Source organism: Desarmillaria tabescens, assembly GCF_030435595.1.
Source record: "Desarmillaria tabescens strain CCBAS 213 chromosome Unknown EV420scaffold_66, whole genome shotgun sequence".
NCBI lineage: Eukaryota > Fungi > Basidiomycota > Agaricomycetes > Agaricales > Physalacriaceae > Desarmillaria > Desarmillaria tabescens.
In genome coordinates, this window is record NW_026848365.1 from 78370 (window position 1) to 106087 (window position 27718).

Here is a 27718-nt window from a genome sequence, read left to right on the forward strand (position 1 = left end):
AGTTGGTATATTGTTCATACGGAGTACCTACATATGTAGTATAAGTCCGACTAAAAGTACATGAGCGCACACCATCCGAAACTGAGTCCTTTGCCGACACCGTCGAATCGCTTATTTCGACGCCGGCTCGTCTTTTGACGACTTCTCCTCCTTGACCTCCTCGATCTTCGTATCCTTTCCGTTCTCTTCTTTCTCGGCTTCTGCGAGCAACTGGCATAGGCGTTGGGTGGGTATCTTCTTGCGAGGGGGGAGTTTGACGGGAAGCCACTTCGACTTGTCCGTGGGGCATTTATGGTCCCGGCTCCATTTGGTATTTCCGCACTTGAAGCACCGCTTATCGCTTCTGAGCTTGTCGATCTCCATCGGCTGCCTGGCACCTCCATAGGTGGTTCCCGTGGCATCCTTCTTATCGCCGCTAGAACCCTGCCCGCCTCCCTTCTGTGACGATTGATTGCCTCGACCCGAACCACTTCCTTGGTTCGAGGAGGACTTATTGCCCAGTCCTTGGGCGGCTCCATACCGATAGTTCGCGTCAATGCACAGTACTCGTGCCTTCCACTCTGCGTAGGTTGTGGGGTGCTCATTGTCCCCATGCATAACCGTATTTCGAACCGTGGGGCGTATCGCGGCTTCCACGGCTTCGAACATCTGCTTCTCGTCTCTGAACTCCTCGCACTTGTGGGCCAACCTCTCGAACTTCGCGAAGAACTCTACGGCTGACTTGAAGTCTGACTGTCACACCTTCTTCCATTCTTGCTTCCAAATTGTCAATTCGGCTACTTCTCAGAATTGCACAGTGAGGTCATGCGAGAATTCCTCCCACGTCGGGAATCTCCAGTGCCCCCGCGGATCCCGGTAGCGGTAGTACTGGTCACCCCACCACTGTTTGGCCTTGCCTCGGAGGTAGCCCATGGCGAAGGTGATACGATAGGGGTTCTGCCCCTCGTCGTTCATCGTGTAATACATGGGGAATACCTGAAAATATACCTCGCAGTGATGGAGGAATCGGTTAATGTCCAACGACTCCCCGGTGAAGTATTCTGGCTGAGTGATCAGCTTGGGCTTCACGTCATTCCACGGGTTATTAGCTGCCCCGGGCGCTAGCTGCCAGGGGGGAATTGGGTCCGGGGGCGGTGGCGGCACCGGTGGTACTGGTGGACCGGGTGGTCGTGGGAGGGACCGGAGTCGGGGGTTGTCCCCCGGAGGAGGGTAACCTCCGAAGTGGGGGGAGGGCCTTCTACCCGTGGGTGGTCCCGACGGCGGCACTGGAGGCACTGTGGACCCTTTTCCCTTATCCGGGCATGAGGGTCCGGCTCCTTCGTCTTCATATTCGTCATCTTCCCCTCCTGTGCCGGCGGCAAAAACCATGGTCTCGAGTGGGTTGGGCATTGGTTGAGGGCATCGATAAGGTTCGCACCCAGGCTGCTGGCTGTCGGGGTGGACTTGGTTCCACACGAGCGCCGCTCTGTGCCAAGTCTCCACCTCCAGTATATTCTTCATCAAGTACACGTCCCCCATGTACTTGGCGTGTCGGTAGTCTTCCCCCGCTTCGGTAAAAAGCCACTGCGGGTCCTTCTCCATGTCTTCCATCATAATTTCGTATAGGCCATGCCACAGGAGTATTTCGAAAATGGCCGGGACCGTCGCTGATTTATTTAGGAGGATCGTCCTTACTGCCCCCATCACCGTCTCTTCTAGGGAGCTGTTTGGGGGTCGGCTTGGCATCCTTTGACGCCTCCCTCTCTCTGGCGAGTTGGTTGATTTCCCTGTTTCTTCTCCACCACCCGATGTCAGAATCCTCATCGCTGATCTTGGCCTGGTAGGAGTTCCAGGCTCTTCTTCTGGCCTCCAAGTCGGTTCCGGCTCGTTGGGCCGCTCCGGAGTATCGGAGGGCAGCGGTACAGATTCTGTTTTCGACCTTGGCGGGAGTGGCGTCAGGTTCGAGCGGGAGGTCCCAAAGTCTGTTGGGTCCCTGGAGGGCGTCGATCTTGGCCCGACGGATGCGTGCATCGTGCGCTCTTGCTCGGTCCATTTGGGCCTGGATTTCTGGGGCGAGCCAGGCAGCTCGAGGGAGCCTGAGGGACTCGACGAGCATGTGGTAGAGAAGGGGCCATGGGCGCTGGAGTATCGGGACGGGGTCGGCAAAGGCTCGTGCTGAGATGGACAGGGTGAAATTGGGGACTCCGGCGAGATCCCCGGCTCCGGCAATTGTTCCAAGTTCCTCAGCGTCATAGACTGGGAACTCACCCCAAAGCTCCCGATCCTCCTGCTTGTTCGCAGGGATGGCGGGAGGGATCGCGTCGGCCGTTGGCGGGATGGGCTCTGCCCCGGTCCTGGCTGTTGAATCTCTGGCCATAGGAGCCTCTTCCCTGGGGTCGGTGTAGACCCAACTGGTACTGGGGTACCAGGCGACTGGCTCTCCGCGGTTGGGAGGCCAAGAAGTTGGAACGGTCCCTGCTCCATTTGGACGGGTGGTAGTTGCGGTGGAGGCCCCAAGGGCAAGCTCTCCGGAATCCTCGTCGAAGTCGTCTCAACGTCCCCTGGACGCTGCGAGCCTTGCTCGATCTCTTGCCTCGTCTGAGGCGATCCTCCTACCTCGTACTTCCTCCCAGGTGCTCCCACCGTAGTATCCCCCTTCTCGGTCGATGGGGCGGACTCCGGAATCGTCCTCATCGCCTTCGTTTTCCGTGAGGAGGCCGTCGAGGAGGGCTGAGAGACGGACTCTTTCGAGCTCGGTGAGCTCATCCCCTTCGAAGTTGGTATTGACATCTTCTTCTTGGCCCGACTCCAGATCCCTTCCTTCTTCTCCTGACTCGCTTGCGACTGGAGACTGAGCGAAGAGGCCTGGTATGGGCGAGTCTCCTCTGTCGAGGAGTACCCCCCGGGTATCGGTGATGTCGATGGACTCGGCGGAGGTGCTTCTGTAGGAGTCGGTGCTCAACTCGTAGGATCCTGAGCTGGATCGCGACGATCCGTAGAGGGACTCTCCAGGTCCTCTCGGTGTGATGGGTCGGCCATCGTGAAGAGTTTGTTGCGAGGCCGGGGGAATGTCAATTATTTGCGGCGGGTAAGCCGGCGTGGTCGGTACGTAATGGAAGGGAAGTTGCGCGCGAACCCTTCTCTGTTGGCGGCAGCACCGGTGAATCTGATACAAGAAGATGGACAAGAAAAAGAGTATAAAAACAGCAGAGATGGCGGGAATGACGTCGGATAAGGGCATCCATGCGTGGGCTTAATTTGGGATAAGACCGATGACCACGGCGGACCATGCGATGGATAAAGCAATTATGGTGATAGCGGCAAGTATGGCGATTATCAGATTGAGGTCGGTTTCGTAGGTGGAACCGGTCATCAAGCTGAGATCGTCAGCAGGGAATGGGTCAGTCAGTACTAGCAGAATAACTGCCAGTAATGATGCTGCCTTTAGGAACAAGGGAAAGGGATTTGTTTTCTTCTTTAGATATGAAGGAATCTGACATAAGCCACCAGGAGTAAGGCTGCAAAAATCGGTGCCGGAACGTAATAGCAGAAGAGGAACACTCGTAGGATGGTGATCAGGACTAGTAGGATTGGGTCGTGCAGTACGAAGGGTACCACCCAAACCAATACCGCGGCAAGGAGTAGGAAAGGAAAAATGTTGGGCAGCGTATGTGTCGCTGGGCAACGTAGAGCGAGCTTCGGCTAAATGTTAGCCACTAACTCAACTTGACTTAGATCAGACTAGGATCACTACTCGCACTTTGGTAGTCGATACACTAGTGGGTCAAAGGCAAGATCAAGGCAGCGAGCGAACGAGATAGTCGCGAAACACGGAGTTCGATGTTAGGTAGATTAAACCTTAGCCGAAGCTGGGGTTTAGGCCAGCTGAGGCTCTACTTAAATACACTTAGGTACGCTAATAATAGTACTGTGAGAAACTGTCCGTGGTGATCACATATGAGTAATCGAGCTGAGTAAAAGCGAAGAAAAATGAATAAACCATAACACTTTGGCTCTCTCTTTTTTGAAAATCCTTTTTTTGATTTAAATAAATTTCCAGTCAATCTTCTATATATACCAGGGACTATTCTTCATAGTCCATCTACTAGTCTACAGCAAGACTATCTTGTAGGAAGAGTAGTGGTTGATCTTAAAGATTGGATTATAGTATGGTGGGACAAGGATGGATTACATGAGCAAAGAATCAGGTGGGCTCTGATCTTCATTCTTTAGTAGATATTTATTGAAATTTACCTCCCTACAGTACACAGAACCCTTTTATTCTGCCATTGGAGTATGTTCAGTGAGTTACACTCCAGCCTTGCTTTTGTGTCCCATTTGACAGCTACAATCTGCCTCAATTAAGACACTCATGGTTTGCTCAAGCTACTCAGCTGCTCTCTCTCACTCATCTTATTCATGAGAGAGGCTGCTATGAAGACTGTACATTTACTGTGCAAGAACGTAGGTGGTGTTTCTCTTACTCTCAGTAAATAAGAGACTAATCAAAAGAAATAATCGACTTAGATGTCAGTTTCTCTATCTTTATTACCCACAGATCAAAACAACAGCCATTGTCCTTAATTAATGTATCTGATGATACATCACAGATGTTATCATTATCAATCATACCTCCTCATTTTGATGCACAAAAGCATCTTTTACCCTGGCCCACCTTCACATTTTTCTCAGATATGGGAGATCTATCTCGTGAAGATGCTGAGAAAACATTTGGTGTTAATATTAGAATGAGGATTTATGCACCTGTGACATGTGTGCCACAGAGGAAACTTTCTACTATTAATGAGTTGATCAGGATATGTGGGTTTCAGAGTTCAGAGGAAGTTTGTGAATATTTCCAGTTGTTTCCCATGGAGGTGTTTGATTCTCCAATAGAGTCAGGTCATGAGTGGATGTGGGGTGATTTCTTTCTTTATCATTTTTATGATGATTTTGCTGACACTGAGAATGAATAAATAGGTCATGTCAAGGATGATGTGAAAGAAAAGATTGAGCATAATACAGTTGGAATCAATGGTAAGAAGGATACAAGTTGCAAGAGTGCAGTAGGCAGGGATGATACAAATAATGAGGATAAGCACAGATTGTCTGGAGGAGACATCCCACCAAATAATGCTGCAGCAGTCCAGGAGCCAGAGTTGCTTGACAACTCTATCCAATTGAATAAAACAGTACTAGCAGCAGATAAACACATCAAGCCAGAGATTATCAATGCAGGTACAAGAAGATGGGTCAAATTATTATTGTGGCTTATTATAGTGAGCCTTTCTATCAACCTATGTGTGTACATATATATGAAAGAAGATGTTGGACAATGCTACATACTCCAGTAAGACAGATGTTCAGTATAAATAAACCTCTGTGCTCTTATTTCTTATAAATTTTACAAGTTAACACTTGTAAGTGTAAAGCAAATGGCAGATTTCCAGCAAACTGAGACTTGAGCATTTCAATTTTCAAATCAATGATCTTTGAAAACATAATGATAATACATCATTAGGAGAGAAGAGCTCATGAATATACTATACATATGAGTATACATGGTACAAAGAGATGATTGGTATATCACCGGATGAATTCTTACTCTGGCCCATTTGCCATCACAGCCTTGGTCACCAACAGAGCTATAGCATCATCAGCATGACTCTTCCCCGATACCAGGAGAAGAAACAGATCTTCACACCCAATCTCCACCGCAGATTCGCGTACGGCAACTCAAAGATACTGTCTTGCACTCCACACGAAGCATTTTAGATCTCGGTCCATGGCCCATTAACCAAAACAGTTTGACAGCGAGCCTAGCTAAGGTCGTATCGTCTGCCATATTATACCGAGCCAAGTATTTGTACGTACCCTACACTCATCGGTACGCGTCGAGGAAAGGAGAGCAGTTATACCATTCAGAAGAAGGATTGCTACCATGTTCCACACCTTCGGCAAGCCTTGGTTCTCGATTATCTGTGCTACAGTAATTAGCGAACTGATATCCCGATTCCCAAGTTCAGTACGAAGCGATTTCACCTTGACCATACTCGCCAACCATGCCGTTCCTACCAGCAACACCATAACTCGCTTGCCCAACTGGAACCAAAGCGGGTGCGATAGCTTTAAAGAACATCGCCGTGACTGCAGCATAATCCGTTGTATTTATTGGTCCCAAGTATCACAGAATCTCCGCCACCTACAGGCTACATCTATGTCAGTCAATCTTGATGACAATGAATACGACGGGCGCATACATTGACGAAACGCTGCCCCCGCAGGCCAGCAGCAAGCTGAGGACCCGTCCCGTTCACGACAGTGAGGACGCTAGCCCATCTAGTGAGTATCTCGATCCCTTTCATGCGTGTGCTTCTTCATTGGTGATTGCCCATATCGGCGCGTTCTGAAAGCAGTCCAACTAGCCGAGAACAGCAGTTTCATGCAAATCAGCCTACATAGTACTCTCCCCGAGCATCTGTATCATGGTCAGCGACTGAGTAAAGGAGTTAAAAGAATGACACCGACCATTCTGCCACCACGTCCAGGACAACGAGCTCGGCGACCCACGCTGAACATACGAAGCCGGACCAGCCATCGTATAATCAGCTTGTGCAAAGCGATTTGCAAAAAAAGTTGGAAAACGCAGAGACCCGTGGCCCGGCAGACTCTTCGAAGACGCATTTCTTGATACGAGCGAAGTTGTCTGCTAAGGGTCGGTCGCAATACGACAGGGGTGCGAGAAAGAGGACAATATACCGGCCGTGTGAAGCAGTCCTGGATGCACGAACTCCCTTGGGCTACGGCAAGAGTGAGCTTCGAATGAGGTGATAATGGCCGATTGTGCTTACTATCTCTTCGTGAAAGAGAGGTCAAATGATACTGGGTAGTATGGGCCGACTTTAGGTTGATTTTAGGTTGATATGTCAGTGGTAATCACAAAATGTACCCACTGTGCGAAGACCAGTCGAAACGCGTCGCAAGTAGCAAAAGAGCCACATAGTGACTGCCAGTATGGTATCAACAGACTTGGGTGGTAGATATGAAGCGGAACGAAGGCCAGCCGGACCGAAAAAGAGTAACACGGAAAGGATTCATGCGGTGCTTCGAGCAATACGCGCTGTGGTAGCGCCATGGGTGAACAGTGGCATCCCAGTTTGTCTGTGAGAGAAAGAAGCATTTGAGATCCAAATGGAGTCTCATGACGCATAATTCGCATGCTTGGCCGTATGAAGGAGGTTCGTTGGAGAGAAATCAAACGTGCGCATGGATTATTGTGAACTCCATCGACGACGACCAGAGGGTAGCTCTGGCCGTTGTCCGTCGTGTAGTCTTCAGGATAATGTTTGTCGATCCAATACCGACTGAATGACTAAACGGGATGCCGTCAGTCTCGGGATATCAAAGAGATCACTAATACCCACCGAAATCTCCGCGAAGACTTTTCCACAGAAAATTAAATGGCAACATAAAGACGAGATTACTCTTCTCTTCTCTCGACCACCATGACAGAACCGATTCGCGTGGGAGTTATTGGCCTATCGACCAAAGGATGGGCGTCCACGAATCTTGTACCTCCCCTTCTGGCTCCACCTCTCTCTTCGCATTACAAGCTTCTCGCTGTATCCACATCGGACCCTACGTCTGCCGAAGCAAGTGCAGCGAAGTATTCCACTGCCGAGACCGCGGTGAAGGGCTATCATACTCCCGAGTCCATCGCTGCCGATCCCAACCTCGATCTGATCGCCGTGTCAGTGAAGACACCCAATCATGTAGAGAATGCCACAAAGGCCATTGAGGCTGGGAAAGATCTCTTCATCGAGTGGCCGGCTGGGCGAGAATTGAGGGAAACAAAGCTTCTCGCTGACCTAGCGAAGGAGAAGGGGATCCGGACGATCGTTGGACTTCAGGCCAGACAGAGCCCGTTGTTTCGCAAGGTGAAGAAGTTGGTCGAAGAAGGAGAAATTGGAGATGTTTTGTCCACGAGCGTGGTGAGTAGGCCTTGGTGATCTCACATAGCGTCCCTCTCACTGATGGTAGACATCACGAGTATCCGGTCCGCATGTGCCGTGGGGACCAACAGTGTTTAAAGGAAGCGAATATTGTTTGAAAAAGGAGAACGGCGCGACACTTCTTGATATCGCTGGAGGCCATTTCCTTGAGGCCTTCACATATATTCTTGGACCGATTGATACTGTATTCGCTACCGTGGTCGTCCAGCACCCCTCATCCCAAGTGCTCAATTTTGATGGCACACCCACTGGTGATGTTGTCTCCATTGACGGTCCGTCACAGGTAGCCGTATCTGGCACGCTAAAGAGCGGTGCTGTGATAAGCTTGCACTGGCGTACGGGGATGGAGAAACCTGCCAATGAGAAAGCGGCGACTCCGCTTGTATGGGTTATCGACGGGACGAAAGGAAGCATAAGGATTGAGAGCGACAATCCCTTCGCAGCTTTTGTAGCGGTGTACGAACCGACGCAACTTTGGGTGAATGATGATGAGGTGAAAATTGAGGATGATGGTAGGACGAATGCGGGTAGGACCTGGGAGGAATACTTGAAGGGCGAAGGCGCTGGAGATTATCCCGACTTGCAGCATGCGGTTCAGATCAAGAGCATTGTCGACGCTATTTGGAGGAGTGCTGAGGGAGGCGTCATGGTTACCCTGTAAATGCTGGAAGAACATGCGGCGCACCAATGTACAATATATGCAGTCGAGGTCGAATGTCGCGCCCTTTTTTTCACTTATGCTGAAGATAGATATTGTTCAGGTAACGGTTTTGGTACAAGTTAAGGATATACACACTCGGAAACGATCGCTTCCTGGCTTCGACTTTCTCTTCCTCTTTCTTACTATGCTGGTATTTCACCTCGCAAGTGTTCCAGATGGTTTTCTCGCCAGGTTGGAGGGAAATCGAGTAATTTCGATGCAGATATAACGTACAGGTGCAGAACGCTTTCATGGCTTTCCCAGAAAATCAAGAAAATGCCATAAACATTGCAGCAAATTTCTGCAGAAAAAGGCCGATAAGCTTTCATGTTAATTTATGCATCCAAGGAAACGAAACACGACGTACCTGAAGCCCAACCCAATTCACCATTTCATAACATCTTCCTACACTAGATTTGCGTCGCTCAGGTGAACAAGTACTGATGAAGCGTCTGAAGGGTGACCAGCATGATTATTTGGCAACGGTCAATTGAGGAGAGCATGCCCTGGAAAGTGACGCGTCGTAGCCTATTATTTTGGCGACAATGAGGATAAGAGAGCCGAGAGATTAAATACAAGAGAACAATTTGGATGAACCAATGAGACGACAGTCATGGAAGGAGGAAGAGATCGCGAGTCCTCCCAAAAGGGCAGCTGGAACTCACCGACTCGGACCGGTCTACCGTACTTGCCCTCTTGAGCCCTGGCCCCCAACATCCACTATTGAACAGCGAAAATTCAGTCGCCGTTTTTCTTACTACATATACACAGGTCGGCGAATTCGCTAGCTTCTACTTATTTGATGCTTACATGTCACTATCGCAATAGCTCGACACTAACAGCAACGACAACATATTCTGACATATCCCACCTCACGGTGCTCTTGGACCAGGCTTATCCTCAGCAACTGGACTCTAGTGATATTCTGGCCTGTGTGGCAGATTTGAGAATTCTATCTCTTCCCAAAGAATTTAATCCGTGGCCATTGGTTCTATAGCATGACGGAAAACGTTCGATGGTTAATTCAGTGGGAAGGGGCATGGAAAGGTGACAGGTATGTGATATCTACCCAGCTTGTGAGTGATTGTTTTCTCTCATTCGTGCTATTTTTTTACCTGGTTAGTCTAACAGCTATCACTTCACGGTCATCTTGTAATATATACTGCCAGCGACCACTCAAAGAGCAGCTCCCGGATGACCTTCTGATTCTAACGCACTTCATACATCAAATTCCCTCGCAGAAAAAACTGTTTGTCAATCCCAGAACGCGACTTCCATGCAACCACATAACAGGCGTCATTCCACTGACAAGGGATAACTCGCTTGTGAGGGTAGCGAGAACCATACTCCTTTACGATTCCTCTTCGAGAACTCACGAAATGCACGTCTGTTATGCTCCAATACAAGGTACTGCGCTACCCGTTTTCGTAATAGTAGCGCGCGCTCAAATAATGCATCGCTTTGGCCACCCACGATCACTGGGGAGGTTTCCCAGCTCGTTGCCAATTTCTCGCCTTACCTTTCCACCATTGGTAGTGCAAACTGCGAAACCTTTTGCTTCTTACCCAGATGTAAATTTTTTCTTTTAATGGCAAGTCCTTCTGACGTGTTCGCCTGTCACTCCCTACATGCTCCACATTCTCGCTGCAATGGCCGACGGTATCAACAGCCCTGTCCTCGGAATATCAGTACTGCCTGTGGATCTCATCTCTGATTTATCAATCAGAGTCGCTCCGTATCCTTGCGCCTTTTACAGGCTGCGGAGGTACAGCCATATCAACAGAGACGCCTTTATTCAGTTTGCCTACCTGGTTCTCAACAGCGTGTTTTTGTTACAACTACGGAGAGCGATGCAACCAAACCAGGGAAATCGTTGACCCATGGTGCAGCCGATGGGTTCATAGTCCTCATTGAGGATGGCAGCTATTCCACAGGGACATAACTCGTATGGTGCTTCGTCTACCGACGTCAGCGACCCAATAAAATTCATCGTACGCCGTCGGCATTCGAACAATCGGCTGAGCATCATCACGGCCATGTCCCTTTGCAACGAACTGTCAAAGACCACAACAATCCAAATCTTGCGACGCCGATCAGAACCTAAAACACAAGTAGACTTATACAGTGCAGCACTTCTCTCCACGTCTTCTCGTTCTATCACCATGTCTGGTATCGATTCATGTCTCCAGGCCGCAAAACTGATCGCTGCGGCGGGCGAAATGGTTCCCTTTCCATTTATCAAGGGTACCGCCCTAAGCGTGGTAGTCGTCCTCGAGATTATCCAGGCATGTTGTGATTATTTTCCCTGCCTCTTCGCTAATGAGACCTGCAGAAAGCCGCGAGCAATAGAAGTGATCTACGAGAGTTAGCTGAGAGTATTGTGAACACGTTGGTTGCTGTGAGGGACGCTGTAATCGAACATGGTCCGACTAGTGCTTCGCATTTCCAGAGAATCTGTGTAGAATTTCAGACGTGAGCTCACCCAAAATTATAATCTGAACCTCCTGATGCATCGACACACAGATACATGACTGATCTTCTTTCCAAGTTGAACAGCGAAAAGAGGTCGCCTCGTGGAATCCGGCGGTTTTTCAGAGCGAAGAAGATCTCTGATGACATTAGTACTTACAGACAGCGGATACAAACGGTTAAGGAAGACTTCCTGGTATGTGTATTGTCATTATCACTGCAATTGCTCTTGAACAATTCGCAGATTCGTACGACAACCACAACACGACTGGTCCTATCCGATGTCCAGGATCAAGTTAGTACGAAATTCAGCACTCTGACCGGTCTCGTGGAGACATCAGAGAGGACTGTCACGTCAATCATCAAGGACAATATCTCAGAGGTGCTCACCTTGGGCATCACGCAGAGCGAAAACATAGAAAAACTTCGAATGACATTACTTCAGGCCTTCCGTGAACGAGGAAATGTTTATAAGGGGGTGGTACGTGATTTTTTAGCTACATGTTTCGGTTATTAATATCTCCTTTGCAGGTCCGAGATCTCGTTCCAGGAGATATATACATCAGGGCACCGGTCCCACGCGACTCATGGCAACAAAACTCTAATTTTGATGAATATGGTGCAACCATCGATGACTGCCCAAAAATTGTTCGTGTTTATCGAGTTCCGGCTGATCATAAAGAACAAATGATACAAGTACGTTAAGCTTCCTCTCCGCTTACACATAGTCTCATCCCTTCAAGCAATTTCAAAAAGAAGTAGATCGAAGACTTCATTTGAGGTACGATGAACGCGTTATCACTAGACTTACTCCGACCTTGAACTAGGCATCCAAATATCACCCAACTTTTTGGTGTATGCGTGGTACCAACGTTTCCGGCTCTTGTGTTCCACCGTGAGGTTCCGCCTGACTAGCAGCATGCCTAGCTTGATTCAGCTGTATGTTTCTAGGAAACGTCAATGACAGAAAACGGTACAATTATGGGGATATGATGGAACGTAGATCAAGATCGAGCGTGAGGGAGGCGCTTCTTTTCTATATTGGAATGGTGGGAAATCATTCATTTACGGACCTTTCTGTGCGGCTTAGCCTACCTAGTACAATGATTGGCAGGTATAACAATCTTTCTAGACCGCTGAAGCATTAATCTGTTTCAGTCCATAGCAAACTACCTAGCCGGACAAGATTGGGTGCGACAGCAGGAAGACAAAGGAGTGAGTGAAATACACTTCTCCGCTAAATAAATGTACGACTCATGGTAGCCACAGAGAATGCCGATCTCCTACAACTGCTTTGATGAACAAGGGCGAGTCATCCTCGATGATTTAACTCTAAATGATTACTTCTATAAATCTTTCGTCTTACATTTGGGGTGCTCTCGAGTGTCAGTGGTTATGTATACCGAAGAGGGCACAAAGGGAAGTGATGATCGGGATCTGGCGGATCTGGAGCATGTAATTTCACGTCCTACGAGTTTACAGAAAGACCGTCTCTGGCAAATTTATGAGAGCATTCACTTGTTGTTCGGACGCAACACATGGCGATGCTTCCATTATCCCGAAAGCTGTCCTGGATATCCAGGTTTTGCTAGCTATGGGAGAGTGGTGGGTGATTTAGAAGAGTGGACCTTAGAGTGGACCGGAGATTCGGAGCGAAGCAGTTCTCGGCATTTTAAGTTTGTTGCATCTCGTCATTTTCTCCGCGTTTACTCGAACTTTTTTTCAAGCAAAACGACATCCGTACATTGGTCATTATCTCCAAATCAGATCTACTCCTTTTCGGTCTTTCCTAGTGATCGAAAGAACTATCAAAGGCTTGCATTTTCCTGGTTTGCGCAAGCACTACTGAGAGAGCAGGGGCCGTATCCAATCCTAGACTTGAGAGAAGGTTAATGCAAATGTTATCAGGATGTTATTTTCGGCTGATTCATGGGATCTAGACGTGACTTTCTACCTTCGTATCCAACCAAACATAAATTCCTTACCGAACCGTGGCCTGGATGCCCTCTCCGTATCGGTGATATTCAATGCCCCTCTCATAACTTCACGATCACCTCCCGAGATGTCATTGCCTTTCAGCTTCGTTGCAAATGGCGTCCCTATACCTCCCGAAGAAGCCGAAAAAATCCTCTCAGTTAGAATCGACATGAGTGGTCAGTTGGTATCGTATAGAGCACTGGCCATCGAAAGGGCTTCAGTGCGCATACGTGAATCTGCAGCTATGTGTGGGTTTGACCCCGCTCTGGGTGGGATAGATGTGTGTGATTATTTCGGCTTGTTTCCTTTGGAAATATTTGATGAATATAATGGGGATGTTACCGGCAAGTGTTCTATCCTATACGAGTATTGTTCCAATTCTACCAGCTTACGATCGAACCCAGATGACGTTCGAGCGAGTAGCAGTATCAAGACCCTCAATTTATTCAAATCTAACTCTGGCATTGGTAACTGATGTAATGAATTTAACTGTACTTTCGTGTGCTCATTGGCCTGCAGATAATAATCTAGCGACCAGCAAGATTCTGCCTCGCCACTGGCGCACCAGCGTTGATGTTCCATCTGCTTCGTCCAGTTACACGTCCAACGGCACGTTTGCAGTAGAAGTAATTCAAAACGAAAGCACAGATATATCCGAGCACCCGAAGCCGTCAGTCATACTTCCACCAGCTGAGCACATACGAACCGGATACAATTCACCGTCACCACGGCAAGTGAAAGTAGGCATCAAGGACATCGCATGGACCAAGGACGTGACTGCTGAAGTCCGCGCCACCATCAGCGAGGTAATGGGTTCAGCAGCCAACGAGGTTACTATGTTACCGTCGTTCTACGCTGTACGTGAGGATGGAGGAAACACTTTCCCTCCTGCGTATTTTATCACGCCGAGCATTCATTGGGCGCGGTGGTTTTGTGCAGCTTGGAATCGGATGGTGGCCAATATTTTATGGCGGGATTCTTCGGCGTTTTATGAGATGGTGTAGGAAGAAAATTGCATGAACGTACAATCATTGTTTGGATATAATCTGGGTAGGACGTCCATCAAAAGTCCATAGATACGTAGATAGGTAGGATTACACGATACGGTTCATCGGGGGACGCCAGTGAGTCGAAACCACGATGTTGCCTTGTATTTCTACAAAAAAACGCGTCGAAGAATACTTTGATATTTGTGCTACTTGGTTAAGTCTTTTTTTTTCACCATAGTCGCGCACAAGGCTCGCGGCAGTATTTCCTTGTTGGATTTGTTGGCTTTATATATCATATATGGTTACTATTTCTTACCGCCTACACCTTTCTCCCATGAGTCATGACAGACGTGACCAAATATTAACCTTTCTAGTCCCGAAAAATCTCTGCCACCACCGGACCTGGCTGTGTTACTTCTCTCGACATGAATCGCACTTCTGTCATCAAAGGGTGCAAACGAAAGCATGCTTCGCATATAACCGTTAGAACTTAGAACTAGATGGAAACTCTCGACACCTCAGGCCGCTATAGCCTCTCCTCCGCGGCTACCTCTCTGTTGCTGCAGAGTTACTCCTGAACCCTTGATCTAGTGTACTGATTGATTCCCACCTGCGAAATGCTAGTGGCGCTTCTTCAAGGCTCGAGCGAAATTTATACCTTTTCAATATTCTATGGACAATTTAGAAATGTTGTTTCGAGTAACAATAAAAAAACTGGTATTAATGCGAAGGGTATGATTTAGATGAATAGAAAACAATAAGAAAGATGAAACAGAGTATGTCCGTGTGGTACAAGGGAGGTTAGACAAAGGGGAAAGAGTTCAGGCTCTGCTCCGAGCTTTAAAACATCCAGTCGAATGTGGACGGTGGTGATGATGGTGATTGCTCCGCTTGGAAGAAGGGCGGTGTGGAGAGCTTCTCGATTGGAAAGAGGGAGAAATCCTCCATCGACGAATCAAACGAAAAGGCAGGTTCATTTTTTGGAAATGTCAATGAGAAGGGAGAATCAGAGAAGGATAGTGTCTCTGTGACATCAAAGTTCAGCGGGCTTGAATATGTAGTAATCAAGTTGTCCCGCAAAAAGTTAGACATCGAGAACTGATCGAAATCAAAGGAGGGTGAAAGCCGCTCGTCGTTACCGGAGGATGACGACGATACCGATGAGCTGAGATCCGACCATGTAGGTGAGGCCACAGGGAAGGAGTCGAAGAAGCTGAGTGGGTCCGTGAAGCTGCCCGCGTTGGTATTCACGAACAACGAATCGTCTGTGGCAGACGTTGAGGCGACCATTTCGGGAGAAGGCGAGCGGTTTGCATGCGAAGAGGACATTGTCAAGGAGCTCGGAATGTCTTGTAGGTCGGATTGCAATAATGCCGAGGATGACACGAGATCCTCAGACAACCAAGATCCGACGTTCGATTGAGGGGATGTCATGCACGTGATGACCTCTTCGAGTGGCATTCCGGCGTCGATGGCGGGGAGGAGCTGTTTGGGGGGAAGCGGCTGTTGCATGGATTGGGGAGGAGCGTTTAGCTTCTCGCACTGTTTTCGGTGGCGATGGAGACCCCCAGGACTGGATGAACCGTACGAGCAGTCGGGAGCAGGGCATGTGAATGGCTTTTCTCCTGTACTGAAGGAAGGACAGAGTGAGAAGGCGAAAAGGAGTGGAGAATGGGGAAGACTTACTGCTTCGCACGGATATGATCCTCGAAGCGGGCTTTTTGCAATGTGCGATAGTGACAGTCGGGGCCGGTGCATCTGAACATGAGGCTGAGGAATGCGAGGATAAGTAAAAGCATGCTGGAGAGAGAGAACAGAAAAATACTTTTCTACGTCTGGGCGGTGGACCTTGGAGTGGCGGCTAAGGCCAGTCGTGTCCGCGTATTGTTTGAGGCAGACTTTGCATTGGACTCTCTTCTGGGTAAGGGGGGAAATTACATCAGCGTTGGGACAATTGGGCTGCCAATTAGGCCCGATATAGAAAGGAAAAGTACTCACGTTGGATTTCTGGGAGGAGACGCGAGGCATCTTGGTCGAGGATGGGCAATGTAAGGACGGGACGAGGGACTAATAGGCTGTGAAGGAGAAGGGAGGCAGCGAAGGATGAGGGAAAACATGCTGGGATGCCCCGCCTTATAACGATTTTCGAGGGACGATAAATTGGTTGTCGGGATATTGACTTTTATGGACAGACTTACTCGTTGGGTATATGGGGAGGACAATGGTTGACAGGATGTGGCTTTTATGGCTATTGGTCGTAGTCAATCGTGTATCAATTGGCGAGAATAGCCATTTTGAGTAATTACTGGGCGGTGCTTTGACCACCCGGGTAGTAGAGAGTGGCACCCGAAGGGAGGTAGCGACGAGAGAACATAGCGCCCGATTGAAATAAGTCGAAATTTGTTTGGAGGAAATATCAAGTCATCGAGATGGAGGAGTATATCTTCTGATATATTTTGGTTCAAAGTAGTGCAGTAGGGTGAGGATTATCGTCAGCAGATACCGCGTCTGAGGAACAAAAGAAAATTTTCTGCCCGGACAAAAGATTCATAGCTCTCTGTTCCTCGCAACTTGTTCGCGTCGATCATCAGGTTTTGAGAGATACGGCCTCAGTAATGTCAAATAAATAGTCATAGAGAATCCTGCAAGCTTTGTGATTGGATGCTGAGAGACGAGATCCAACCATTCTTCCCTTTAGGAACAGAAAATAGATGGAAATTGTGCAGAGCTCCCTCTATGTAAAGGATCTGCCACGGGACGGGTCTTCAACCCAAGACTGAGTACGATTCGGGCGTATATTGCCAAAGAAGATAGAGTCAAAGACACGACATGGTGGTAGAAATCCCAGATAAAGTTGTGAAAAAGGCCAAAAAACGGCGCATACGTAGTCATCCAAAGGAGTAGGTAAATAAAGATAAATGAATGATGTAATTATTGGTCCATAGAAATTCGCATCCCTTACACTCTAGATGGAATACAGATTATATAGGCCTTATTTCTGGAGGAGGCCGCCCAAGACTAACCCAGTTGAAGAAGTTTGAAAAAAGTATGGCACAACATGGCGCTGATGAGTCAGCGCGCCCCTTCGGATACAGCGGGTCGTCGGGATGTCACTGTGACAGTCACAATTCTTGCTTAAACCAACCACCACCATGGTAGGATACCTAATTGCGATTCCTTCTGCAACACCGAGGAGTTTCAAGGGTAATAAGTGGCATGCTTCGGTCTATTTTCGAGGCTGGCTAATGCCTATTTCCTATCCAGATGCATTGTCATTGCCCCTCCCGTAAGGACGGTTATCCGCGCTAGGAATGTGAAGTCGAAGCGAGAAGGCACTTGCGAGCTGGAACTGAGAATATGAGATGGTGTTTGGCTTCTGCCAATGAAGTCGATGTAGTGGAAGGTGCGTCAAACCGCCTATTATTGAGTCTCACTTTCTCACTGAATGTCAGGGTTCGGCGTGCCATAGATTTTACCAAAGATCTCTGCAATTTCATTCAGATGCTCTATCATTTGGTACGCTCCTTCAGAGCGCATCGTTCGGGGAAATGTCTACTCATACTATCATACCTTTGCAGGATATACAATGTCTCAAGACCTCGTCGCGCAATCAACGACCTTTGCTATATCACGTCGCGAGGTCCCAAGGCACTGATAAGTTGGGGCCAATCGAAGCACGTCATTCTGCGTGCTGAGCTACTGTAGGTTTGGCGATAAATCTTTGCTGGAAAGTAATTATCTGATGTGTAAAAACCATAGCTACAGCGTTGTTGGTATGGGCCGGTATCAAGTAGGGCCAGGCAGTGTTTCCGTAGACTGCAGCAACGTTTCTAATACCTGCATGTGGATGTCTGTAGGTCCATGTGGCCGGTGCTTTTCCCGCCGGGGATGCACCATCGGTCCTATAGCTACTAATAACGATATCCTTGTGACGAAGCGCGTCATTTGCGTCATTATACGGCGATCCCTTGAGCTCTATACTGTCAATGTCCAGTATGAAAACAGCTGCAAAGCAACGAATCTATCGGCATAAATTCGTGACGGGATCGCTTTCCCTTTTTCTCTGCTCCCACTATGACTCTCATCCGCCCGCTACTCCAGTTGTGGCAAGAAGACGGGGAAGCTGGAATCTGCGACGACAATGTCATAGATGCCGTTATAGAGAAGAGGTGCGAAGTGTATCTTTCCCACGTAAGGCTCAAACTGAACCTAATAACAAGTACTTTCTCGGAAAACTCTCCTCAGTCTGCCCCTACTAGGTTCGTACAGCTCCCTCTAATGAAATGCAATTCCGTGGCTTTAATCCGCAGAACGGTCTGTAACCATAGGTGTCAGTTAAAAATTAGAATTCAAGAAAAGGACCAACCGGAAGTACCAGTACTTGGGAAAAATCGTACGTCAAGTGGTCAGAGTCGAAAAAGGAAGCTGACCATTCGAGCGATAAGAGCACAAGCGAACCGGTTTGCTTACTCTCACCGCTTGCTATTAGCGTTGTAAGACAGGCGGCGTATCATGCTCCTGTGTACAAAGCTGTTGATGACAGGTCTCACGAGGGCTCTACAGCTCGCGACCCTGATTGAAATAAGCGCTGAGGAAATGCAGTCCCTGGCATTATGCAGTGCAAGGCTTGTCCCCACTCTTCCTCCCTCCACTCCAATGCCTCTTTATCCTGACATTGATGCATGCATCCAGGTCGCAAGGCTCACTGCCGCTGCGGGGGAGATGGCACCATTCCCTTTCATTAAAGGTGCAGCTCAGTGCGTAGTAGTAGTGCTAGAGATTATCGATGTACGCCGTTGACTTCTTTCGTCTTCTACACTAACGACATTTTCAGCAAGCGGCCAAGAACAAGGACGATCTACAGGAGTTAGCAGAGAGTATTGTGAATACGTTGGTCGCAGTGAGGGACACTGTTATCGAACACGGACCAACTAGCTCCTTGCGTTTTCAAAACATCTGTCTGGAATTTCAGACGTGAGCGGTCCCGTATCAGTTTTCTGCGGCTCCTCTTTGATGCTATCTATGTCCAGGTATATGAGTGACTTATTGTCGCAGTTAAATAGCGATCGTAGGTCTTGCGCTGGGATTCGGCGACTATTGAAGCCCAAGAAAATTGCTGATGAAATTGGTACCTACCGACAACGAGTAGATGCAGTGAAGGAAGAGTTTCTGGTAAGTGACTTCTCCTTTACCCATGATGATGACTAGCTCTGGAACGTCTTTCAGATACGCGTAGCTACCAGCACACGACTGGGTCTCTCAGACGTCCAAGATCAGGTTGATACTGGTATCATGGCTGTAACCCGTGCTATAGAAGAGTCACAGAAGTACGTCACAGCTGCCATTAACAACCGATCGGACATCGTGCACGAGGAGATACATACCTGGGGAGTTTCACAAAGCGAGAAAGTGGACAGGCTTTTCGCCGCAGTCCAGGCTTCGAAGGAGCAGCATAATTATAAGGGAGTTGTAAGCACTTTCTTCAGGACAAGCAATTCTGCTTTCATATTTAAACATGTCCAGGTCCGAGAGATCCTTTGGGGCGACATCAATCTCAAGGAATGTACCGAAATATCGAAAGGTCAATCTGTTCAGGATTTTGATTTTGATGAATATGATGCCAGCATTGAAAACCACGACTATCCCAAGATTGTTCGTGTCTATCGAGTCCAAGCCGGTCAGGAAGAACGATTGATGCGAGTACGTTCCGTTGCCTTTTCCCTCTCATACCTTTTCTAAACCTTTGCAGAGATTCTACGGAGACGTGGACCGAAGACTTTATCTGAGGTGCTAAGAGCATTCGACCATGCGTATACTTACACTCACACCCATTTCAGACACCCTAATTTTGTACAGCTTTTCGGGGTATGCACAACACCGAGCTGTCCGGCTCTCATCTTTCATGGTAAGAAATCTCCTGATTTTAGGCTAGCGTGATATAGCTTATTTATTGACAGGTAGCACCGCTAAGCGACAACGAGTATTTGACTATTATTGCGACTTGTCGACTGCGAAAGAGTCCCTTCTATTTAGTATTCAAATTGTACGTTATTGTTCGGCTATCAACCCTCATCCACTTCGCTTATTACCTTTTGCAGTATCACGATCTGAAGGTAAGCATAGGCGTTAGACGAAGTAATAAAGCTGTATTGAATGGTTTTAAAGTCAGTAGCGGATTATCTAGGCCGACAGGAATGGGTCCAAAAAATGGATAAGACATTCGTGAGTAAAGTGCTCATGGTCTGTTGCCCACTTGACGAAAACCTCAAAGGCCGAAGAATATGAGGATGTTTTCCTCAACGAAGAACATCGGGTTATCTTTACGGATTTCACTTTTGGCGCATACTTGGCATGGTCTCTTTGCTTGCGTCTATATCCAAAGTGTCCTGTTGTGCTCATGCGTGACGACGATGATCCCGACCGGTGGGTCCTGGACTGTCAGCATCTCCCACCCCGATTGAGGTCCTTGCTTGCACGCCCTGCGAATTTGCACAAGCAGCATCTCTGGGAGATATACGAATGCCTCTATTGGTTCTTGGGACACAGTATGCAGTTTGAAGTGCGCTATCCCAGGCCTTGTCGTTATTACCCAGGTTGCTTCGAGACGTGGAGGATAGCTGTCGATTTGGAAGAATGGGTTGTACAACCTACGGGAAACGCTTTACGGAAAGCGACACTAAGGTTTGTTACATTTCTTGTTCATGCATGGGCTTTGTCGTAATTCCCTCGATTAATATTCGGTCACAGCGGTTCAGGGGTCGCTTGGTATTCGTTGTCGGCAGGTCGAAGCTACTCTTTTCGGGTATTCCCCAGTGGTTGCGTTGGCTATGAAAATCGTCTGCGGCTTGTATTCTCCTATTTTGCTCAAGCTTTGGGTTTGAAAACCGACTGGGATATACGAACAGGTTAATAAGTATACCATATTATGGGATTGCAGTCGCTGAAGCATGGTGTCTAGACATGAATTACTACCTTGAAATACAGCCTAGGGTGAACCCTTCGCCGAACGAAGGAAGCTTCCTGTTGTCAATCAGCGTACCCACCATCCATACTCGAAACTTGTGGCCTTTCAGCTTCTTCTCCAATGGAATTCGCATATCCCCTGAAGAAGCAAAGGATTTGTTGGGAGTCAAAATCGAGATGACCGTCGTTTATGACGTGTTGGGGATAGTTTCCAGACGCGGACGTCGCCTTCCTAGTGCGCAAGAGTTGAACTTTATGTGTGGATTTGATCCTGCCTGTGGTGGGGAAGATGTACGTGATTATTTTGGTCTGTATCCCATCAAAGTTTTGGATGAAATTGGCGCTACTGTCATTAGTGAGCGTTCCCTTGAACATATTATTGTTACGTTGGCTCACCGGAATTTGACAGAGACTTGACCATTACTTTGCCTAGAGTAGCTGTCTGTTGTATATGTAGCTTCAACGCAGGATCAATCGATAACGCTGGCTCAACGAGCTTAAAAACTTCCAGAAAGACGAGACAGTCGCACGCAGAACCAATTGCGGTGTATTCGCTATCCTTTCCCATTCCCGTCTCTGGTACTTGTGCCGACACTCCTAAAATAAAGTATCCGATCGCATTTGTGCACAAATACAGCCATTTCCGACCTGTGAAGCAGCGTAGAGCCTGGTTCTACGGCAACTGAGCATGCGAGATGGTTGTGCGAGTGGACTCGGAATCATAGCGACGCACCTTGTGGACGTTGAAGTGAAAATAAAGTCCTTTTTTTCTGTTCATTGTAGTCTCCCTTGAATTTCAGAAACATATTGTAACAGAATCGAGAATACAACGAGTCGTTGCTGAAAGATGTGGGACTTGATGAGAGCAGAGTCGGAGATGTGCCATCGGCCCGAGATCCGGCTCTTTGCTTCCTACCACCATCATGGACGCGACTCCCCTCTTTTTCTGGGAATGCTACTGTCTTCCTGCCTTCTCCTTTCCATAACGAACCAATACTACTCCCCGTGTCTATTGCGAATATTTAAAAGTTTATACCTCGGTCTCGAGGGCATTGTTTGGATTTGGGGTATCAGGCGCGTTCTTTCGTAATATACACGTCGTAAAAACCGACCATTTTTTCTGCAGAGATTTCTTAGATATCTCGCGGGCAGATAGCTTGCGTGAGCTGAACACTGCCTACCGCCCAGGTTCTCTTTGCTCAACTCGAGGTCATAAATAGAACGACTCCGACGATTTTGCGGGAGTACTTAAGACAGCGAAGCAAACAGCAAGGGAGGCTCGTTTTCTTTCCTGATGACGTAGCCTTCGTCAATGCTAGTCTGTGCACTGAATGTATGCGCGAACGTTGTCGATGCTTTTTTTACCGGCATGAAACCATTCCAAGCTCTGATTTATATCTTTAGGAAGGACAGAACTACGAACAAATGCCCTGCAAAAACTCAGATACCATCGCATTTAACTTCAGCATCGCGGCCATCAATTTTAGCCCCTTCAGCGGGATGGGCGCCCTTTGACGCGACATTGTCTAGGTCGGTACGTGAGCCTCGCCACTAGGCTCATTCTTTATTTGTCCTCGGGCGACGGAAATGCGAGTAGCAGTATTTTCTCTGTGTGAACTAAAGAGTCGTCGGAAATTCTACCGAAGACAGCTGGGATTGAACCGACCAGCAAGTAGGACTCATTTTTTCAGGGCCATTCAACTGTTCGTACCACCGACTGTTTGGTGATGAACGCTGACTGGAACATTTCTTCCAGAGTCGCATGCTACTATTCATCCCACCACTAATAATTGAGATTCGAAAAATCTTGACATTGACTACTACAACCAGCACGGGCGTAGTGCATATGGCTCTGGCACTTCCTATCCGGTCCCTCCCGGTACTATCAATCCTCACACCCAAACTGGGGTGACTACGTAATTCCTGCCTGGCGAAGATGCGTTCCACCACCACTTTTCAATTATGCGTGGGGGGGTCCTTCAGTTCCTGTGCAGGATTAAGAAATTCCTCGGGAAGCTTACTCTCCTCCGAGCGGTAATATCAGACGGAGATACAACCTCGGAAGCCAGCATTGTAACCAGCGATATGGATCATACCTGCTCGTTATCTCTCATATCGCATCAATGGTAAGGAAATTAATTATAATAATTGGAAACTCCTAATGAATGTCTGTTCTAGGCATTTGTAACCATGCAGTAGGAACATCGCTCTAGCGATAAAAACATATATACCGATGATTAGCGCGCCAGCCACCCTACTACCACAAGCTTCCTCTCCGTATCGAAACAACGCGTCGGCCATTAAAGCTTCGCTGTCACTGGAAAGCCTCTCTTCTAGGCCGCCTTCAAAAGCTTTGGCGAAGCACTTATCGGTTGAGTTTCCTAGACCCGCTGGACGACTATTTGGAAGATGTCTCTTCCGTGGGTGATTTGACGTAAACTCCCTAGCTGTATACTGATTCGTTTACGCATGGTATAGATAGTCGTGCTCATTTCAACGAGGATTTTCACACACATGCCTAGGGGACTTCGGTATACGCCCTTCCACCATATCACAGCGGTTGAGCCACTTCTAGCGTTGGTGGTATTATGAGTATCATGTAAATGAGTAAATAATAATCTTGTTTTATGGTTAACCTAGTGTATATTTCTGCAGACCTAGATTATTTCGCAGGCGATGCATACTGACGGGATAAACCGTCGACCTTTCCTATTTTGTCTATTGCTATGCGCCGAGAAGTGTCCTTGCCGTAGATAGCTGTATAGTATTCGGAAGAGGCGATACAGCTCATGTGGTCTGGCTGCGGTACAAGTACATTGTCCAGGTCACATCATGTTTATGATGCCAATAACTTACCTCGAGCACAGCCTTAACCATTCAATCGTTACGTATGCGACGGCACCATTCCGGTTCCGCCTAATCTTCAACACAACGTTACGGCTCTACTTTGTAGCTGTCCTGTGGGGAAACGAGGCCGAGAATCGATGTAGCTCCACAATCCTGGAAATAGCACATCAATATACAGGCTTAATATATGACAGATATACAGGAACATGGTCGGCTAGAGAAGGTGAAGCTAGTGGAAATTCCTCTTTACGATGAGGAAACGGTGAGATAGTAACACATCTACTTTATGCCCGCCTGCTTCAGGACGCCACTTCGCAGGCTACTTAATATACGGCGCGTCGTCCTTGGATTCTATCACAATCAACAACTCTACGGGAGAACATCATCCTACGCTACTACCCTAAGTATATTGCACTTCACTAGATGGAACTCGGAACTGTGGTAACTTTTACTTGAAAAATATAGATATTAGCACTTATCAGTAGTACCGATTCAGTCCCCAAGCTAGAAGACATTTGACCGTACACCGCCAACATGAAATCAAAATCCTCAAGACCAAATCCCATCTCACCCGGTTCGTGTAGCTGAGAAGTTTTTCTACATCCCGACACGGTGCCACGGACCGATCGAGTTGGACGTGGTCTTTTGTCCGGTCAACGTTCACTGATTAAGAACAGTACACTTGACCGCGACTTCAGCTAGGCGCTTTCGGGTCTGATCTGTGATAAATTACGAGATTTTACTGGAGCTGTAGAGGTGGTCTGAGGGTAAAGGATGTTGTATTTTGGACTGTATCCTAGTACAATGCTATTGAGACCTCTAGTCTCTCGGTTACAAACTCGTGAAGAGTTTGCCCATTGACTTCTTATATTTATACTAAACTACGACTATTCTAGTAATTTCCGTACAATCATTTTCTTACCAATCTCTTACTCAGCATGCCGGATTGCCGGATTGCCAGAATCATCTCGCACTTTCCGACAAAGGATCCCGTTTTTCCAACAGTATAGCCTTCCTTCTCGGCCATGCACTGCTTCAAAAAAAACTCAATTGAGAGATCCGTCATCATGGTGGCGCACGCTATCCATTCGATGGTGAATTGTTCTGAATAAACGAACGACACAGAGGCCAGGTGGTACGGATGCCGAACCGAACACGTCAAGCCGCTCGAGACTTTAGTAGGTCCGGGTGATCGGGCCGGATGGTCTTCCACAAGCTATGTCACCGTTTTCCGACCTCTCTCATCTTCGTTGTTCAGAACGTTCAACGTTCAACGTTCAAGCTCAAGCTTTAGGGTCAAGATATGATGCGACCATTCGATTTATTCCAAGACTTTCAGGCTCTTTTTAGCTATAGAGAAGAACAGTGGGGATCCGTATTGCATCCGACGCAGATGCACTGCTACACAGGTCAGATGCATAAGTTGACCAATATTCATCGTATGAGCCGAAGATGTTGACAGCATCAACGACAGGTTCGTAACCTATACATTGCACAAACCCCAATAACGGTCTTTCCGTTGCTTGGGGCTGTATTTCTCAACATGAACCCTGTCACACATCCTACAGCAGGATGACGCTATTGCTGTATGGCCTTGATAACTAGTGATATATAAATCAGGAACCAGTTATACAAACACCCCGTCCTTTCCTTCCTTCCTTCTTGCCTCACTATCAATCACAATGCCCTGCAGTCTCAGCGTCGACCAGTGGATTCAGGCAGTCAAGCTAGCTGCAGCAGCAGGCGAGATGGTTCCAATCCCGTACCTCAAAGGTGCTGCACAGTCTGCAGTGATTATTCTGCAAGCAATCGAGGTACGTGCTGTTGATCCTCGCTGTACCTCGTGTCGTTGAAAGAAAGTTTTAGAAAGCTGGCAAGAACGACGAGGACCTTCAGAAACTGGGAGAAGATATCGGGGCGACTATATGCATAGTGAAAGAAGCCATCGATGAGCACGGGATTACCAACGCGACCCATTTCTGTGATGTATGCACGGATCTTCAGACGTAAGGAAGAACACGCCAATCATCGCCTCCACTACTGACAGAACCTTCTATTCAGATATCTCGAGAATCTTCTGGAGGATCTGAGAAAGACCCAGCCTGAGAATAAACTAAAGCATAAACGATTTAAACGCTTCCTAAAGACGAAGAAGGTTTCGGATGCCATCAACGAGTACAAGCAAAAGATGAAGGACATCAAAGATAATTACGTTGTAAGCCCGGGATTTGTACCCACATATGAATATCTGACTCACCGTTTATCCTAAGGTTCGTGGTATCACTAACTTACAGTTAGAGATACCAGCGATGCGAGATGTCTTGAGCACCGAGTTCACTGAAGCTACGGAGAAGTCGCGATCATGCATGGCATCGACTATCGATTCTCGAACTGAACAAATCTTGGGCGAGATACGTAGCTTGGAAGAGGGGCATATAACACAGGTCTCTGCAGAGCTGAAAGAAGTGACACACTACAAAGGCGCGGTGATGATATGGATCAGGGTAATACCCGGGTTGAAGAATACTGAAGTAAAACCCGAGTTATGAGCGATTCAGAGCGAAAATGTCCGAAAGCCGAGTTCCAACCACCAAGAGGGATCCACACGGGTGCTAACAAGCGCTAGGCGTAACCGATTAGAAATGCTTAGTTCACACAGTTAAGTGGACTCCGAAGATGAGTAAAATTAGCTTAAGAGATCTTAATACAACAGTAAAGACAATATTTATATACTACTAGTAAGGCATCGAGTCATTATAATTTTACAATGTTCCGTAGTATTCTAGTATCAGCAAGAAGAATAGAGAAAGTAAGAGAAAATACTAGTAAGCCGAGGTCAAGGCCGAGAAGGCCGAGAGCAAGCATGTGTAGACTCGTGTACAGACCGGAAAGACCCGATATCCATGACAGGTGAGCTGTCCTCAAGGCTCATCTTCTACACCAGAGCGTTTACATGTATCATTGGCAGTTCCGGATTTTTTGCTGAAGGCGACATCAACCTAGTTAAGAGGGCTCCTCCTCCATGGCAGGACAGTGACAAGTACAATGAGTGTACTGTCCAGAACGATACAACTGTTGATCCGCATATACAAGCCGTCTGTCAATCACGAACAGGAGGCATTAAAAGTGAGTGTAAACTGGCGTAAATTATCCTGTGCTATCATCAATGACTACATGCTTCATATTCTAGCGACTCGATCGCAATGTCGATGCCTTTATAAAGCCCAGGTTCGTGTTTTTGTGTCTGTATAATTTCGGACTGAAGCTTGAAGGCTCACATGCACATTTCGACTATCCATGTAGGCACCTAAACATTCCGCAAGTCTATGGCGTATGTAAATAACCGAATCTTCCGGCAATCATATTTCATGGTGAGAGTCCCAATCGTTCCCGTCATTCATCTTCTGTCGCTTACTCGCACTGCGGGTAGGCGTAATAAAAGCCCTTGTTCAAGAATTTATGGACGGCCTCACTGTGAAGGAATTCGTACCGTTCTATATTAAATTTGTAAAGTGTCTTCTGCATCTATTTTCTGAGTCATCTCGAGACTGCACAAAGTAGAGTGATTTCTGGGAACAATGGTAGTAAGATTTTGTGGCATATACACTCTGTTGGATAGCGTGCTACGCCGAAAGTGGTCACTTCTCAAGCTAAGTACCATTCTGGAAGGATATCAATCGAGGCGGCGGGTCAACGGTTGAGTGACGGTGCTGTTCATTATGAAAGGGAGATGACCAAGGGAACATTCATACAAGAGAATCACGCCTGATAGTAGTGTGTTG

At 47.6% G+C, this 27718-nt stretch overlaps 9 protein-coding genes across 9 annotated transcripts; 7 read left to right on the forward strand and 2 right to left on the reverse strand.

Annotated features, from left to right (window-relative positions):
* Positions 1-4162: 4162 nt before the first annotated feature.
* EV420DRAFT_1485445 (uncharacterized protein) lies at positions 4163-5333 on the forward strand (the record flags this gene model as incomplete). Its single annotated transcript, XM_060470217.1, has 6 exons — positions 4163-4187; positions 4244-4282; positions 4346-4443; positions 4590-4752; positions 4960-5217; positions 5260-5333. The coding sequence occupies 6 exons, from the start codon at positions 4163-4165 to the stop codon at positions 5331-5333; spliced, it is 657 nt and encodes a 218-aa protein (XP_060324161.1).
* A 948-nt stretch (positions 5334-6281) lies between these two features.
* On the reverse strand, positions 6282-7206 carry EV420DRAFT_1082485 (uncharacterized protein). The gene is made up of 5 exons (XM_060465727.1): positions 6933-7206; positions 6831-6879; positions 6508-6779; positions 6438-6457; positions 6282-6385 (listed from the first exon to the last, which is right to left on the reverse strand). Exons 1-5 carry the CDS (start codon positions 6978-6980, stop codon positions 6319-6321), a joined length of 456 nt encoding a protein of 151 aa, XP_060324162.1. The 5' UTR covers positions 6981-7206; the 3' UTR covers positions 6282-6318.
* On the forward strand, positions 7149-8667 carry EV420DRAFT_1579053 (NAD-binding Rossmann fold oxidoreductase). Its single transcript, XM_060474577.1, has 3 exons — positions 7149-7351; positions 7404-7969; positions 8019-8667. The coding sequence occupies exons 2-3, from the start codon at positions 7485-7487 to the stop codon at positions 8650-8652; spliced, it is 1119 nt and encodes a 372-aa protein (XP_060324163.1). The 5' UTR covers positions 7149-7351; positions 7404-7484; the 3' UTR covers positions 8653-8667.
* Positions 8668-10707: 2040 nt separating this feature from the next.
* Positions 10708-12690, forward strand: EV420DRAFT_1082676 (uncharacterized protein). The gene is made up of 10 exons (XM_060465728.1): positions 10708-10815; positions 10881-10976; positions 11024-11163; positions 11215-11356; positions 11405-11641; positions 11692-11856; positions 11904-11941; positions 11988-12055; positions 12112-12375; positions 12430-12690. The coding sequence occupies exons 2-9, from the start codon at positions 10911-10913 to the stop codon at positions 12306-12308; spliced, it is 1053 nt and encodes a 350-aa protein (XP_060324164.1). The 5' UTR covers positions 10708-10815; positions 10881-10910; the 3' UTR covers positions 12309-12375; positions 12430-12690.
* Positions 12151-13234, forward strand: EV420DRAFT_1082717 (uncharacterized protein). Its single transcript, XM_060465729.1, has 2 exons — positions 12151-12375; positions 12430-13234. The coding sequence occupies exon 2, from the start codon at positions 12433-12435 to the stop codon at positions 13051-13053; it is 621 nt and encodes a 206-aa protein (XP_060324165.1). The 5' UTR covers positions 12151-12375; positions 12430-12432; the 3' UTR covers positions 13054-13234.
* EV420DRAFT_1579068 (uncharacterized protein) lies at positions 12946-14311 on the forward strand. The gene is made up of 3 exons (XM_060474578.1): positions 12946-13048; positions 13101-13481; positions 13542-14311. The coding sequence occupies exons 2-3, from the start codon at positions 13416-13418 to the stop codon at positions 14139-14141; spliced, it is 666 nt and encodes a 221-aa protein (XP_060324166.1). The 5' UTR covers positions 12946-13048; positions 13101-13415; the 3' UTR covers positions 14142-14311.
* A 604-nt stretch (positions 14312-14915) lies between these two features.
* Positions 14916-16306, reverse strand: EV420DRAFT_1082729 (uncharacterized protein). The gene is made up of 4 exons (XM_060465730.1): positions 16125-16306; positions 15952-16043; positions 15813-15896; positions 14916-15756 (listed from the first exon to the last, which is right to left on the reverse strand). The coding sequence occupies exons 1-4, from the start codon at positions 16152-16154 to the stop codon at positions 14967-14969; spliced, it is 996 nt and encodes a 331-aa protein (XP_060324167.1). The 5' UTR covers positions 16155-16306; the 3' UTR covers positions 14916-14966.
* A 2256-nt stretch (positions 16307-18562) lies between these two features.
* Positions 18563-20705, forward strand: EV420DRAFT_1082829 (uncharacterized protein). The gene is made up of 11 exons (XM_060465731.1): positions 18563-18751; positions 18819-18914; positions 18961-19100; positions 19157-19298; positions 19353-19595; positions 19650-19826; positions 19876-19913; positions 19964-20031; positions 20084-20169; positions 20240-20348; positions 20398-20705. Exons 1-10 carry the CDS (start codon positions 18740-18742, stop codon positions 20339-20341), a joined length of 1104 nt encoding a protein of 367 aa, XP_060324168.1. The 5' UTR covers positions 18563-18739; the 3' UTR covers positions 20342-20348; positions 20398-20705.
* Positions 20706-25618: 4913 nt separating this feature from the next.
* EV420DRAFT_1485452 (uncharacterized protein) lies at positions 25619-27705 on the forward strand (the record flags this gene model as incomplete). Its single annotated transcript, XM_060470218.1, has 11 exons — positions 25619-25750; positions 25803-25942; positions 25998-26151; positions 26207-26467; positions 26715-26761; positions 26905-26976; positions 26999-27062; positions 27127-27164; positions 27240-27271; positions 27367-27443; positions 27556-27705. The coding sequence occupies 11 exons, from the start codon at positions 25619-25621 to the stop codon at positions 27703-27705; spliced, it is 1167 nt and encodes a 388-aa protein (XP_060324169.1).
* Between the last annotated feature and the right edge of the window lie 13 nt (positions 27706-27718).